Genomic DNA, 13,057 nt, shown 5'->3' with positions numbered 1-13,057 from the left:
AAAGTCTGATCAAGAGAGCCATGATTTGTTGTTGGCCTGGACAGCAAGAAGAGGGCCGCAGACCTAGAACCGAGGGCTAAAAACTGTGAAAGAAGGCCGCAGGAAGGGCTGAGTGTTTAGGAAGGAGGCCAAGACTGAGGTTGATGCAGGTCACAGCTGATAAGGCAGGCCGAGTTGGAAAGGAGGCTGAACACTGAGGTTGATTCAGGCCACAGCTAATAAGGCAGACCGAGTTGAAAAGGAGGCTGGTTAGTGTTCTGTAGCAACCGTGAAGGCTAAGGGAGGCCTATTAGGCTAGGCCATGGCCTAGAACTAGCTGGCTTAACCTCACTGGTTCCGATGAAGCTAAGGGAGGCCTATTAGGGTAGGCCATAGCTGGTTAGATGTTTGTAGTCATTGGGTAACATAAACCAACTAAAGCCTGAGAGACACTGGGTAACGTAAACCAACTAAAGCCTGAGAGACACTGGGTAACGTAAACCAACTAAAGCCTAAAACCAGAGAGGGCCTCTAAGTAGATAGCGAGGAGATGAAAGTGAGCCTCAAAAGAAACAAATATTTTAGAAGATTGAAGCCATAGCTTTATCTCTATTCTAACACCTTATTTACTTGCACTGGGTATGATTCTTCCATCCTGCTACCGTATTCAATAATGTGATTTCTAGCCTTCATTTCTGGCAGAGGGTGAAACAATTTGTTTCAGATCCTTCTCTTGGGGTTAAGTTCTATCCTTGTCATATCATGAGGGTGCATGCTCGTTAACCTTGTTCAGTCATGCTAGTTTGGAGTGGTGTTCCCACACATATTTTCCCTATTATACCAATGACGGGTGACCAATTTTGGAAGCCACTCGTGCAAGCCTCCTTGTTTATAAGGTTCTTGTTACCCCGGACGCTGGCATTAACATCGATATCTATGAGCAAAAACGTAGCAACACAAACCAACTAAAACTTAATAGAGTTTAACTAGACAACGAGGAGATTAAAGCAGGCAACAAAACCAACAAATGCATGATAAGAGCGAAGTTATTGCTTATCCCCGTTCTCAACACCTTATCCACATGCACTTGCTACGATTCTTCCATCCGGCTCCCCTACACCACAATGTGATTTAATAATGGTAGGGGGGAACAACTTGCTTCTGATCCCTCTCTTGGAGTTACGATCACCTTCCTATCATGAAAGTGCATAGTCCTTCTCCTTGATCATGTTGGATTGAGGTCAAGTGACCACATTTATTTACCATCGTGGACCTATGACAACTTCCAGTGACCACTTGTGCAAGCCTCCCTTCTTTATATTGTTGTCAACAACATGTTACATCTTGATCAATCTCGCGAGTGAACCAATAAATCGTTGGCTTGACTATCCATGATATATGCTGAAGAAGGGGGATTGCCGCACTTTGAAATTGCTGCAAAATTTTGGGTGTTTGCGAAAGATGTTGTTTTCCTTATTAATAGGATATCATGGTTACGCTGACGTGCATTAATAGGTGCACTGACTATTTAGCTTGGCTTTGGAATAGCACGGGGGGGTTTGTATTTTGCTCTATTTTGCTTTGCTTCAGATTAATACTTTGTGGTATGTATATGGCTCTATTCTGTTCATGATAAAGCATAGTTCCAATATTAACATTAACTGTGTTCTATTTCGCCAGTGATTTGCACCGCATCAATCCAAAGGAGCTAGACAATGAGGTTCTTGCTTTATCCCCTTTTTGCAGATCTATCACAATCCTCAAAAAGATGCAAACCAATCTCGTTTGCAAAAGATATTACAATTTTGGGCTTTCAATGAAGCTTATGACAATGAAACTATGCATAGTTTAGCTGGAGCTGGATTGGCAAAAAGAATCCTCCATGTAACAGCCATCTATTGGTCTAATAGGTATTTCTTTTGATTGTAGCAACTTGTTGCATTTTTTGTTTTTCCATTGATATATAATTTATATCAATTATTTTTCAGCGTATTCCTCATGTTTTTCATCTTCTAACAGATAGATTGAAGAATTTTAGAGCTATGAAGATGTCGTGAATTTTGGGGGCATGATTTCAAAAGGCTAAATTCTTCCTATTGTCCAGTTCTTTGGCAGTTTGAATCTATTGTCCAGTGCTTTGGCAGCTTGAATCTGCAGCAATGAAGGAATATTATTCCTCATGTTTTTCATCTTCTAACAGATAGATTGAAGAATTTTGGGGCTTATAAATACCCTCCAGGCAAAAATACAATCATTCCTCCATTTCCATACAGAACGAGAAACGAGAACGGTAAACAATCATTGTAACCGTTTCCTCTGTTCAAGATTGGAACGGGAAACAGAACGAGAAACGAGAACGGTACGAGAAACAGAGTTTGCAGGTTTCTTGTATAAGAAACGAGGAGAGAGAAAAAACAAGATTAAATGTTAACAATATAAAACACAACATTAATCATAAAAATCTAATGTTTCCACATGTGAAGTTTTAAAGAAACATCTATAAAGAGTGATTTAATTTTAATCATAAAAATCTAATGTTTCGACATGTGAAGTTCGAAAGAAACATTTAAAAAGAGTGATTTACTTTTAAGAAAGATGTCATAATTTGCCAAATCCAAAACTTTAGCCAATCATTAATTCCAAAAAAATAGCAAACATCTATGAGAATAAAATATTTGAAATATAAATAATTAAATGTATCTCTAAAGCCACTTCTAGCAATTCATATGCAAAAGACAAATAAACTTAATAAACTAGATTGTCAAGTTCATTTTCTAGAATGGTTGTTCAACTTGACCCAATTCCAAAATCATTATTATTGTCACTAGACTTCTTGGTACTATCAAGCATGTCTTCAGCATTGTCTTGTGTCACCTCAAGTGGAAGCTCATCATCTCCATCATCTTGTGAACCACCATAATCCCACATTCTAGTGGGTCCAGTTTTATACTCTAGTTGTTGTCGAGACAACAAGCGTAGATTTGAGTGTACAAACACCAAATCTTGTGCCTTTTTTGTACCTAGGCGATTCCTTTTTGATGAATGTATAAAGGCATATTCACTCCAATTTCTTTCACATGCAGATGAACTAGTAACCTGTAAAACAAAATTAACATTATGTTAGCAATAGACATTTGAAATCTTAAAAGGAAAATAATAAAAAATGAAGATTAGACTTAATTTCTTAAACAATAAATCAATACATTAAAGGTATTCAGTATTGATCATACCTGTGAAAGCAAACAGATAGCCAAACTATGAAGCAAGGGAGTCCCTGTACCATATTGCATCCAAAATTCTATGGGTCCAAGTTGTTCTCTATTGTATGCACAATCTTCATTTGCAAAGTGGTCCTCTGATCTCAAGTACTTTCCCAACTCAAGTCGTAAAGTAGTGCGATCCTGACGATCGTAACACCTACTTATAAAAGTGTTCCAATTTTGCATCACTTCCACATCTGTAGACGGTTTCTTGTGAAACCATTTAGGATTGAGTAAAAATGAAATTGAATGAAGAGGGCTATGAAGCATTTTCCACCTTGTCAAACTAAGTTCCCACACTTCATTTCTAGTGTCTTTGTCAATCCTAGAATTTTCATCTTCCATTATATCATGAAGTTTCTCCCTCATTTGATCCATACTCTCAAAAACATCCCCTAAGCATGGTTGATCACTATCAAATATGCGAAGGGTGGAAACAATAGGTGTGATCAAGGTGACAACATCTTCCACTCTCCTCCAAAAATCCTCTGAAGAAATGCCAATAATAATGTCCTCAACTTTTGGGCCATCTCCAATATGAGAACCCTTCCATCTCTGCCAATCCATTGATACCACCATCTCTCTCAAAGATTGATGCATTTTAATAAGACGTTGAAGCATGATGAATGCAGATGCAAATCTAGTCTCAGCGCATCGAAGAAGTTGAAGATTTGCATATTTCCTATAAATTGCTATGGATGCTGCATGATTAATAATAAAATTTTGTAGTGTCTTTGCTTCATTTATAGTTTTCCCAACCCATGCAATGTTATTAATATCTTTTAGGAGCAAATTCATGCAGTGCACAGAACAAGGAGTCCAAAAAATTGTTGGATATTCATCCTCAATCAATCCCCCAGCAAGGACATTATTTGAGGCACTATCTGTAATAATTTGGACCACATTTTCTCTTCCAACCTCCTCTATTGCCTCTTTGAAGAGACCCATTAGGTATGAACCATCTTTTGTTTTTCCTGTGGTATCATGGGATTTTAAGAACATAACTCCTTTCGGACAAGATACCAAAATATTGATAAGGGGACGATGGTTGACATCTGTCCAACCATCTGAGACAATGGAGACCCCAAATTCTTTCCAACTATCTTTAATGTCATGAAGTCGAGCTTCAACCCGAGCCCTCTCTTCAGATAACACTGTCGTCCTCATCTTTTCATAACTAGGAGGCATGTAACCTTTAGGGGCAGTGTTAACTAAATCCCTCACCATTTCCTTCCAATAAGGAGATCTACAAACATTGAAAGCTATGTCGTTTGCGAAAAAAAATCGCCCAATGGATGCATCGAGATTTCCCCTCCCTTTCACATCCCATAAATTTTCAAGATGGGAAACTGGAACTTGATGTTGAGAATAAGAGTGTTGACCACCAACTACTAATCCACTAGGATTGTTGTTGGTTTGAATTGAACCTTCAACAATATGTCTCAATTTTTCAAGTTCATTAAATTGTTTATGTAGAGATGCTTTCTCTGTTTTAGGTACATTCGTACATATAATTGTTTGTTCTTTCTTCCCCATTCCAAGTAAATGCCATCGAACTCTTGCTACACTCCCTGTTTTTTGTGTTTTACAATAAGGGCAAAACCAAGACTTTGAACCACTTGATCCACTTGCTCCTCCACTATAAGATTTAGTGCATTTCACAGCTGCCCACAACCTTGCTTCAAATGCCTTTTTTGCTTCTTGATATTCTTTGCTTTCGACTTTTTTTGATACTCCCGCGGAAGAAGTCTGTTGGGAAAGGGGTGGTCTACTTTGTGAAGCTGATGAACTTTCTTCCATTGTAATGACAAATGAGTGGAATAAAGAATAGATAATTCTCTTCCACAACCAATTCTAATCTGCACGATTTATATTTGAAAACTAATTAAAAAATAAAAAGAAAAATAAAACTAATACTTAATTAGAAAATACAATTAACAAAGAGTTTGAAGAAATAAATTTATTCACTTGCATAGTTTAATGTATTGCATGAGAGAATATACTGATAGAGCAATCATAATTTCATTTGATGTAAAATTAAATTCAAAACTATTGAATTTCATTACTATACTTAAATTTTACAATGTGATATGTAGTAAGTGTAATTCTATTAATTATTTTAACTTCAATATTAAAGAAAAACATAAAATTCTATTAGTGGTACAAAAAAAATATTTAGTGCCTATTATTCAATTATTGTTCACTTCAATGTTTTTTCTATTATTGCCATTTGACCTTTATGGGTGGAAAAAATAGTCCCTACAAAATTTTAACACAAATTTGAAACATAAACAATAGTTAAGTAATTAACAATTGTGAAGGCTAAATTTATGTGCATTTGATACTATCCAAATGAGTTCAACTAAACTAATTTTGTGAAAACTAAGAAATCTATAACTATGCAAACAATTAAAACTAAAGAAATTGTAAATGATAAATATGTAAGTACTTAAAAAAAAATAAACTAAAACAATTGTAAACACTTAAATTTTTAGATCACTTAAGTGCTTGTACTAGAAATAAGTGATAATTTCTTGTACTAGAAGCATTTGAGTGTAATAACAATAAAAAAGTATAACATTGCTTGACAGAATATGGTACAAAGAAAATCAGATAAATTTATCTTAAATTGATGGAACTAAAAGAAAGTGGCCCTTACATGTTGAACATGTGTTTACACTATTTACGAGATTACTATTTATTAAGTTATAAAAGGAAAGAAATTATATTGTCACAAATGACCTGGTCAAACATCAAGAATATAACTAGAGAGCACCTAAGGCTATGCAAAACATTACATTCATTTATATTATTTTCTTGGGACTATACCGCTGGAATTGTTTTGAGGAAATACCATAGGAGACTGCATCAACTTTTCATTTTCCGGTTCAAATTGGATGGAAATATTTCAAATATTTGGGAATGAAAATTTATTTAGGTATTCATTTCAAGGAAGTTTGGAAGGCGATAATACAAAAATTGAAAAAGAAAATAGGAAGTTGGGGTTCCTTTTGGTTGAACTTAGTAGGAAAAATAATATTAATTAAGTCTCTCTTATCTGCTTTGTCGAGTTATATGTGCTGTGGGCTTGTAGCTCCGAAGAGTATCAAAAAGCAAATTAGTATCATGATCAAAAAATTCTTATGGTAGGGGAAAAATAATGAGGAGAAGTTTAATTTATTTAATTGGAACATAGTTTGAGTCCCTGTATTATTTTCATTTATACTAATTAAATATTACCTTTTTTAATTCTAATTAAATATTACCTTTTTAAATTCTAATTAAATATAACCTTTTACATGGTGAACGTTCATGTTGGAAATTTTGTCATGTATAACTTATAATTTTCACTACTTGCTTTTTATATCTTTACACAATCTAGTGACTTAATATCATGTCTTTACACAATCTAATGGCTTAATATCTTTTACATTAAAGGATAAAATCAATTAACTCTTTTTCTACTTTTAATTCTTTTTAACAAATATATTTATGCATTGCAATCAAATACAGTTGCATTCATGGAGAACTTTTACTTAATAGTTAAAAAGTGATTTGGAAAAAAAATTCCTAAATCAGAGAAATTATTAAAGTAATGTAGCGTAAAACTAAAACTAATAGACTTAAAACTAATAAATAATTAATATAATGTAAATTTCTCAAACCATGGTAAAACTAATATACTTAATAAAAAAAAGGAGGGTTATTTCAACCCTGCATATCATCAACTAAATATAAGCAAAGTGAATCTGATCTTCATGATTACCTAAAGTATTATTTAAAGTTATATTGTTTGACCGTTAGAAAATAAATATTGTATGTAAATCTAATGGCTTAATATCTTTTACATTAAAGAATAAAATCAATTAACTCTTTTTCTATTTTTAATTCCATTTAACAAATATATTTATGCATTGCAATCAAATACAGTTGCATTCATGGAGAACTTTTACTTAATAGTTAAAAAGTGATTTGGAAAAAAAATTCCTAAATGAGAAATTATTAAAGTAATGTAACGTAAAACTAAAACTAATATACTTAAAACTATTAAATTATTAAAATAATGTAAATTTCTCAAACCATGGTAAAACTAATATACTTAATAAAGAAAGGGTGGTGGTTATTTCAAGACTATGGTCGCCATGAGCGATTATGGAGAGTACCACCGCATGGTCAAGAAACTGATACTTACAAACCTTCTGGGAGCTGCAGCTCAGGTAATCGGTGTTTAATATAAATTGGTTTTAAATCTATATGATCAGAGACGACCAAGGGGCGAAAGAATGACACATTTAATAGATCATAGTTGAATCTCAATAATAATCAAATCCAATGGCTTCTACAGCTTTGCAGGGCATTGTTCAGGTTCAGTTGGGTTACGGGTAATATTAGATCTGTTTGTTGATGACAGAAACAGAAGAGCATCCATTCCCTTCGAGAAAGCATGTTGCAGAGCATAATGGATAACATACATTCCCAGTCAGTATCTGCGGAAGGTGTGAACCTCAGGCAAATTTTCATCAATGAACTGTTTACATTTGCTCTGAAAGCGGTGAGTAGTATAAGAGTCCCGCTAACATTTGTGATTCATTTTCTTCTCTGTCAATCTGCTTGTTCGGAAATCTACATAATGAACAATTAATAATGGCTTCTGATTCCAAGAACCAGGTCATAGGCCGGGACATCGAATCCATATACGTTGAAGAGATAGGCAGTAATTTGTCTAAATGGGAAATCTACGAGATATTGGTAGCTGATCCCATGAAAGGTGCCATTGAAGTGGACTGGAGGGATTTTTTTCCTTATTTGAGGTGGGTTCCTTACCAGCACGTGGAAGACTCACGGTTACGGTTTACCTATTACAGGTTATTTTGTGAAGATATTTTTTAAATTCAACAAAAATTCGAAACCACAGCTAAAATAAGAACACCGTTTACAGTTAAAGATCAATTGCTAGCCTAGCTTCATTGAAACATACCAGTGAATTGGGAATTCTCACAAATCCAAAACGCTATGGACTCTGTTCGATGCGCTCCTCCTCTCTGATTAAACTGCTCTTGACCGGTGTCTGTTGAATGACGAACCTACGCTCCTCTCAGCTTAAATTGTGCTCACACCTCGCGTTACGGGCAGTCACTACGCTCCTCTCAGCGTAAATCGTGCTCACACAGCCGCTGACTCACAGAACTCAAGTTGGAAACCACTATTTTTGCAATGGATCAACTCGGCAACTTTTGTTTTTTAAATGGGATTTAACGAAAAAACGGAGACGGAACCAAAACGTTGCAGGGAAAACGGATAAACGTTTTTGCATAAAACGTTGGGGGAAACGATCAGTTTCGCCAAAAACCAGTTTCCTGTCCATAAAAACGAGAACGCCCGTATAAAACGTGGTTTCCCCTCGCGTATGGTTTCTGGAGCTGTTTTTCGCAGAAACGCTGCCAATCGTAACGTTTCTGGTAACATAGTCCATACTGATGCGAATTACTGAATGTTCAATCACTCTTGTTTCGTAGGGATTTTTTCCTACAGGTTTTGATGATGACATTTTTGATTTCATTCTCTTTCTACAGTCATGGCTTTCGCTGGGCTGTTTTGCATATGAACATTTTGTCGTTCCTGCATCTTTCATAAGGATTATATGTCATATTATCTGTTTCAGCCGGTTTGGGATGCATCATCCATTATTTGCATTTCTCTCTTTCTTATTTCTTTTAAGGAACGCTGAGGTTCATCCAGGCATGAATATATGAATATCTGACTATGTATATGTGTTTCATTATATTCTCTTAATATAATCTATCTGGTTTTTTCTCTCTGGAAAAAAGCAATGAATGAATATTATTTTAAAGTAGATCATCCAAGTAATTTGGCAGCAGGCTTCCAATCCAAGTAATTTGGCAGCAGGCTTCCAATCTGTAGCAGTGAAGGATTATTATTTTAAGGTAGATCATCCATGCTTCCAATCTGTAACCGTGAGAGAATATTATTTTAAGGTAGATCATCCAACTAATTTGGCAGCAGGCTTCCCATCTGTAGCCGTAAAGGCCGTGAAGGAAATATTATTTTAAGGTAGATGATCCAACTACAACTAATTTGGCAGCAGGCTTCCATTCTGTAGCCGTGAAGCCGTGAAGTAATATTATTGGAATATTATTATTTTAAAATAGATCATCCAACTAATTTGGCAGCAGGATTCCAATTTGAGCTATCGGAACTCGAAATAATTCTCTGTTAAATTATTTTTTCACTCGTACTTACCTCAAGTTTACCCTAAGCTGGACAAGATCCTTTTTTGGATGGACAAGATACTCTTTTTGGATGATGATATGGTACTACACAGATTTGGCTACACTTTGGTCTGTCAACTTCCAAGGAAATTTGAGGTATCGGAACTCAAAATAATTCTCTGTTTTTTCACTTGTATTTACCTCAAGTTTACGACAAGATCCTTTTTTGGATGGACAAGATACTCTTTTTGGATCATGATATGGTACTACACAGAGATTTGAGATTTGGCTACACTTTGGTCGTCAACTTCCAAGGAAATTGAGGAAATTTAAATTGATCCTTTTTTGGATGGACAAATACTCTTTTTGGACGATGATATGGTACTACACAGAGATTTGAGATTTGGCTACATCTGTCAACTGCCAAGGAAATTTAGAAATTTAGGAAATTTAAATGGTGCAGTGGTAGTGAGAGTTTCCATCGCTTCTGACAAATATCTGGCCTTTTCTAATCCTCACATAGCCCAGAACTTCTATCCGAATTCTTGTGGTTGGGTACGTGGATGAATGTTTTTAGTTAAAAAGAACGAAAACTAAGAATGTGATATAACTAACCGGGATTTACCACAAGTCGCAAAGTGGAAGTGGGTTAGTTTCTGTACCAATCTTTGTATCTCATTGGTGTGATATAGAATGTTTTTAATTAAAAAAATCTTTCTTCATTTTAATGAGCTTTCCTAATTGCAATTTTGTATCCTGACATATCTACAACAATACAATATCAATTAATTGATCGCTGGAATTGCATTTATATCATTATTTCCGTTTCTATTGATTTCCATTCATCCATGGAGTTCAGGATGACATATCTACACTACAATATCAATTAATTGAACGCTGGAATTGCATTTATATCATTATTTCCGTTTTGCATTTATATCTTTATTTCCGTTTCTATCCATTTGTTCATGGAGTTCAGGATATCTGTATCTGTTCATTTGTCAATGGATCCAATGGAACTAGGATTGAAGCAATTTCCGTTACTATTGATTTTGATTCATCCATGGAGTTCAGGATGACATATCTACACTACAATATCAATTAATTGAATGTTGGAATTGCATTTATATCATTATTTCCGTTTCTATCCATTTGTTCATTTGTCAATGGAAATGGAAATGGAACTAGGATTGAAGCAATTATTTTATATATATATATATATATATATATATATATATATATTTTTTTTTTAAATTATAAATTTTTTATTCTGGAAGGCATTCACAATCGGGAACCTCTAAAGCTGCTTCATAATTTTGAAAAAGCTGCTTCATAAATTTTGAAAAAGCTGCTTCATAATTTTGAGGCAGTTCTAGAATAAATTTGTTTTTTATTTTTATCAAATAATATGCCTGAATTTGTCCTTTCTATAAATAAGGGATACGGGAATATGAATATCCCTGCTGAGTTTTTTTTCAAAATGTCATCTGAGGTTTTTTTCAAAATGTCATTTGTTATTACACTGACTGCTTTGCATAGATCCAGATGACTGCTTTGATCCAGATAAAATGCTAATTAAGTTTTTTCTTCTAATTAAGTTCTTCTTTGACTGCTTTGCATTTCTTCTAATTAAGTTCTTCTTTGACTGCTTTGCATAAAGTTCATGAACTTTTTCTTCCTTGCTTTGCATAGATCCAGATACAATGCTAATTAAGTTATTTCTTGACTAATTCCTTGACTGGAGATAAAATGTTAATTAAGCTCTTCTTTTGAAAATGATAAATGAATTAAGTTCTTCCTTGACTGCATAGATCCAGATGAAATGTTAATTAAGTTCGTGATAAATGAATATGAGGATAAAATTGATAAATTTATCATTAAGTTATTCCTTGACTGCCTAGATCCAGATGAAAATTAAGTTCGTGATAAATGAATATGAGGATAAAAATGATAAATCAATATTCATAGAGGGTAAATTATGAATATGAGAATGTATGAATTACATTTGTTATGAAAAGTTCTAAATAAAAATGATAAATGATAAATTATGAATATGGGTAAATTATGAATATGAGAATGTATGAATTACATTTGTTATAAAAAGTTCTAAATAAAAATGATAAATAATATTCATAAATGATAAATTATGAATATGTGTATGAATATGAGAGATAAATTATGAATATGAGTGGATCTATGAATATTCATAGAGGATAAATTATGAATGTGTATGATTATGAGAGATAAATTATGAATGTGTATAAATATGAGAGGATGTATGAATTACATTTGTTATAGAAAGTCCTCTCTATCAAAATCGACTAAGTTCTTGACTGCTCTGCATAGATCCAAATAAATTGTTAATTAAGTTCTTCCTTTCCATCAAAATGATAAATTGTTAATTAAGTTCTTCTTTTCCATCAAAATGATGATAAATGAATATGCATGGATAAATTATGAATACACATCATAAATAAAAATGATAAAATGATAAATGAATATAAATAAAAATGATAAATGAATATGCATAAATAAAAATGATAAAATGATAAATGAATACAAATAAAAATGATAAATGAATATGCATAGAGGATAAAATAAAAATGATACATGAATATGCATAAAGGATAAATTATGAATGTCTATGAATATAGAGGATAAATTATGAATACACATGATAAATAAAAATGATAAATGAATATGGATAAAGGATAAATTATGAATATGATGATAAATAAAAATGATAAATGAATATGGATAAAGGATAAATTATGAATATGATGATAAATAAAAATGATAAATGAATATGGATAAAGGATAAATTATGAATATGTGTATTAATATGAGAGGATGTATGAATTAAATTTGTTATAAAAAATCCTTTTCATCAAAATGAATATGGATATAGGATAAATTATGAATATGTGTATAAATTAAATTTGTTATAAAAAATCTTTTCCATCAAAATGATAAATGAATATGGATGATAAATGAACATGCTAATGAATGGTTCAATATCTATGTACACTTGTTTTCTCACTAGGGTCTTCACCTTAATGGAAATGCCTCCTCTTAACGGAAAAACCAAGTGAAGAGAGGATAAGTGGGAGAGGATATTTAAAGTTGGTAAAAATTTATTACATTGAAACACTAAAACCTTATTTATTTTTATTTTAATAATTCGTATGTGTGAATTAAAACTTTATTTATTTTTATTTTAATAGTTCGTATATATGAATTAATTAAATTTGTTATAAAAGGTGAAAACTTTTTCTCAGATCATAAGATTTGTGGAAGATTGATTTGTGGAAGATTGATGAGAAACATATCATAAAAATTACATCATAAGATAAGTTTTGTGAAAGATTGATGAGAAACATATTATTAAGAATCACATAAGATAAGATTTGTGAAAGATTGATGAGAAATATAGCATTAAGAATCACATAAGATAAGATAGATCATAAGAATCACATAATATAAGATTTGTGAAAGATTGATGAGAAATCTATCATAAAAATAAATTAATAAATTAAGATTAAGAGAAAACTATTCTAGAATTTAGATTTAAGAGATTAAAAAGAGGAC

At 32.8% G+C, this 13,057-nt stretch overlaps 3 protein-coding genes across 4 annotated transcripts in view; 2 read left to right on the top strand and 1 right to left on the bottom strand.

Annotated features, from left to right (window-relative positions):
• The window catches only part of LOC149248853 (uncharacterized), a 41,531-nt gene extending 39,339 nt beyond the window's left edge, over window positions 1–2,192 (top strand). Inside the window, exons 12-13 of one of the 2 annotated variants that reach the window (XM_089458566.1) lie at window positions 1,726–1,889; window positions 1,999–2,192. In XM_089458566.1, coding sequence (XP_089314692.1) covers window positions 1,726–1,889; window positions 1,999–2,002 — 168 coding nt within the window. In that variant the 3' untranslated portion in view covers window positions 2,003–2,192. The other variant, XR_016266703.1, reaches the window with a different exon arrangement.
• Window positions 2,193–2,766: 574 nt separating this feature from the next.
• On the bottom strand, window positions 2,767–5,039 carry LOC149248852 (uncharacterized). Its single transcript, XM_089451248.1, has 2 exons — window positions 3,210–5,039; window positions 2,767–3,075 (listed from the first exon to the last, which is right to left on the bottom strand). The coding sequence occupies exons 1-2, from the start codon at window positions 5,037–5,039 to the stop codon at window positions 2,767–2,769; spliced, it is 2,139 nt and encodes a 712-aa protein (XP_089307374.1).
• Window positions 5,040–7,372: 2,333 nt separating this feature from the next.
• On the top strand, window positions 7,373–8,730 carry LOC149248851 (ent-kaurene oxidase-like). The gene is made up of 4 exons (XM_089451245.1): window positions 7,373–7,456; window positions 7,651–7,791; window positions 7,908–8,104; window positions 8,577–8,730. Exons 1-4 carry the CDS (start codon window positions 7,373–7,375, stop codon window positions 8,728–8,730), a joined length of 576 nt encoding a protein of 191 aa, XP_089307371.1.
• Window positions 8,731–13,057: the final 4,327 nt, after the last annotated feature.

The sequence above is a fragment of the Pinus tabuliformis genome, chromosome 7 (genome assembly GCF_031772625.1).
Source record: "Pinus tabuliformis cultivar Carrire ecotype Pingquan chromosome 7, CPIR1, whole genome shotgun sequence".
NCBI lineage: Eukaryota > Viridiplantae > Streptophyta > Pinopsida > Pinales > Pinaceae > Pinus > Pinus tabuliformis.
This window is presented reverse-complemented; position numbering and strand designations above follow the sequence as displayed.

Bases quoted from the DNA above. Each gene is read 5' to 3' on its own strand.
- LOC149248852 (XM_089451248.1), bottom strand. From the start codon at position 5,039: ATGGAAGAAAGTTCATCAGCTTCACAAAGTAGACCACCCCTTTCCCAA. The intron at 3,076-3,209 runs GTATGATCAATA...TTTGTTTTACAG, and splicing joins CTATCTGTTTGCTTTCACAG to GTTACTAGTTCATCTGCATG.
- LOC149248851 (XM_089451245.1), top strand. From the start codon at position 7,373: ATGGTCGCCATGAGCGATTATGGAGAGTACCACCGCATGGTCAAGAAA. The intron at 7,457-7,650 runs GTAATCGGTGTT...TGTTGATGACAG, and splicing joins TTCTGGGAGCTGCAGCTCAG to AAACAGAAGAGCATCCATTC. The intron at 7,792-7,907 runs GTGAGTAGTATA...TCCAAGAACCAG, and splicing joins TTACATTTGCTCTGAAAGCG to GTCATAGGCCGGGACATCGA.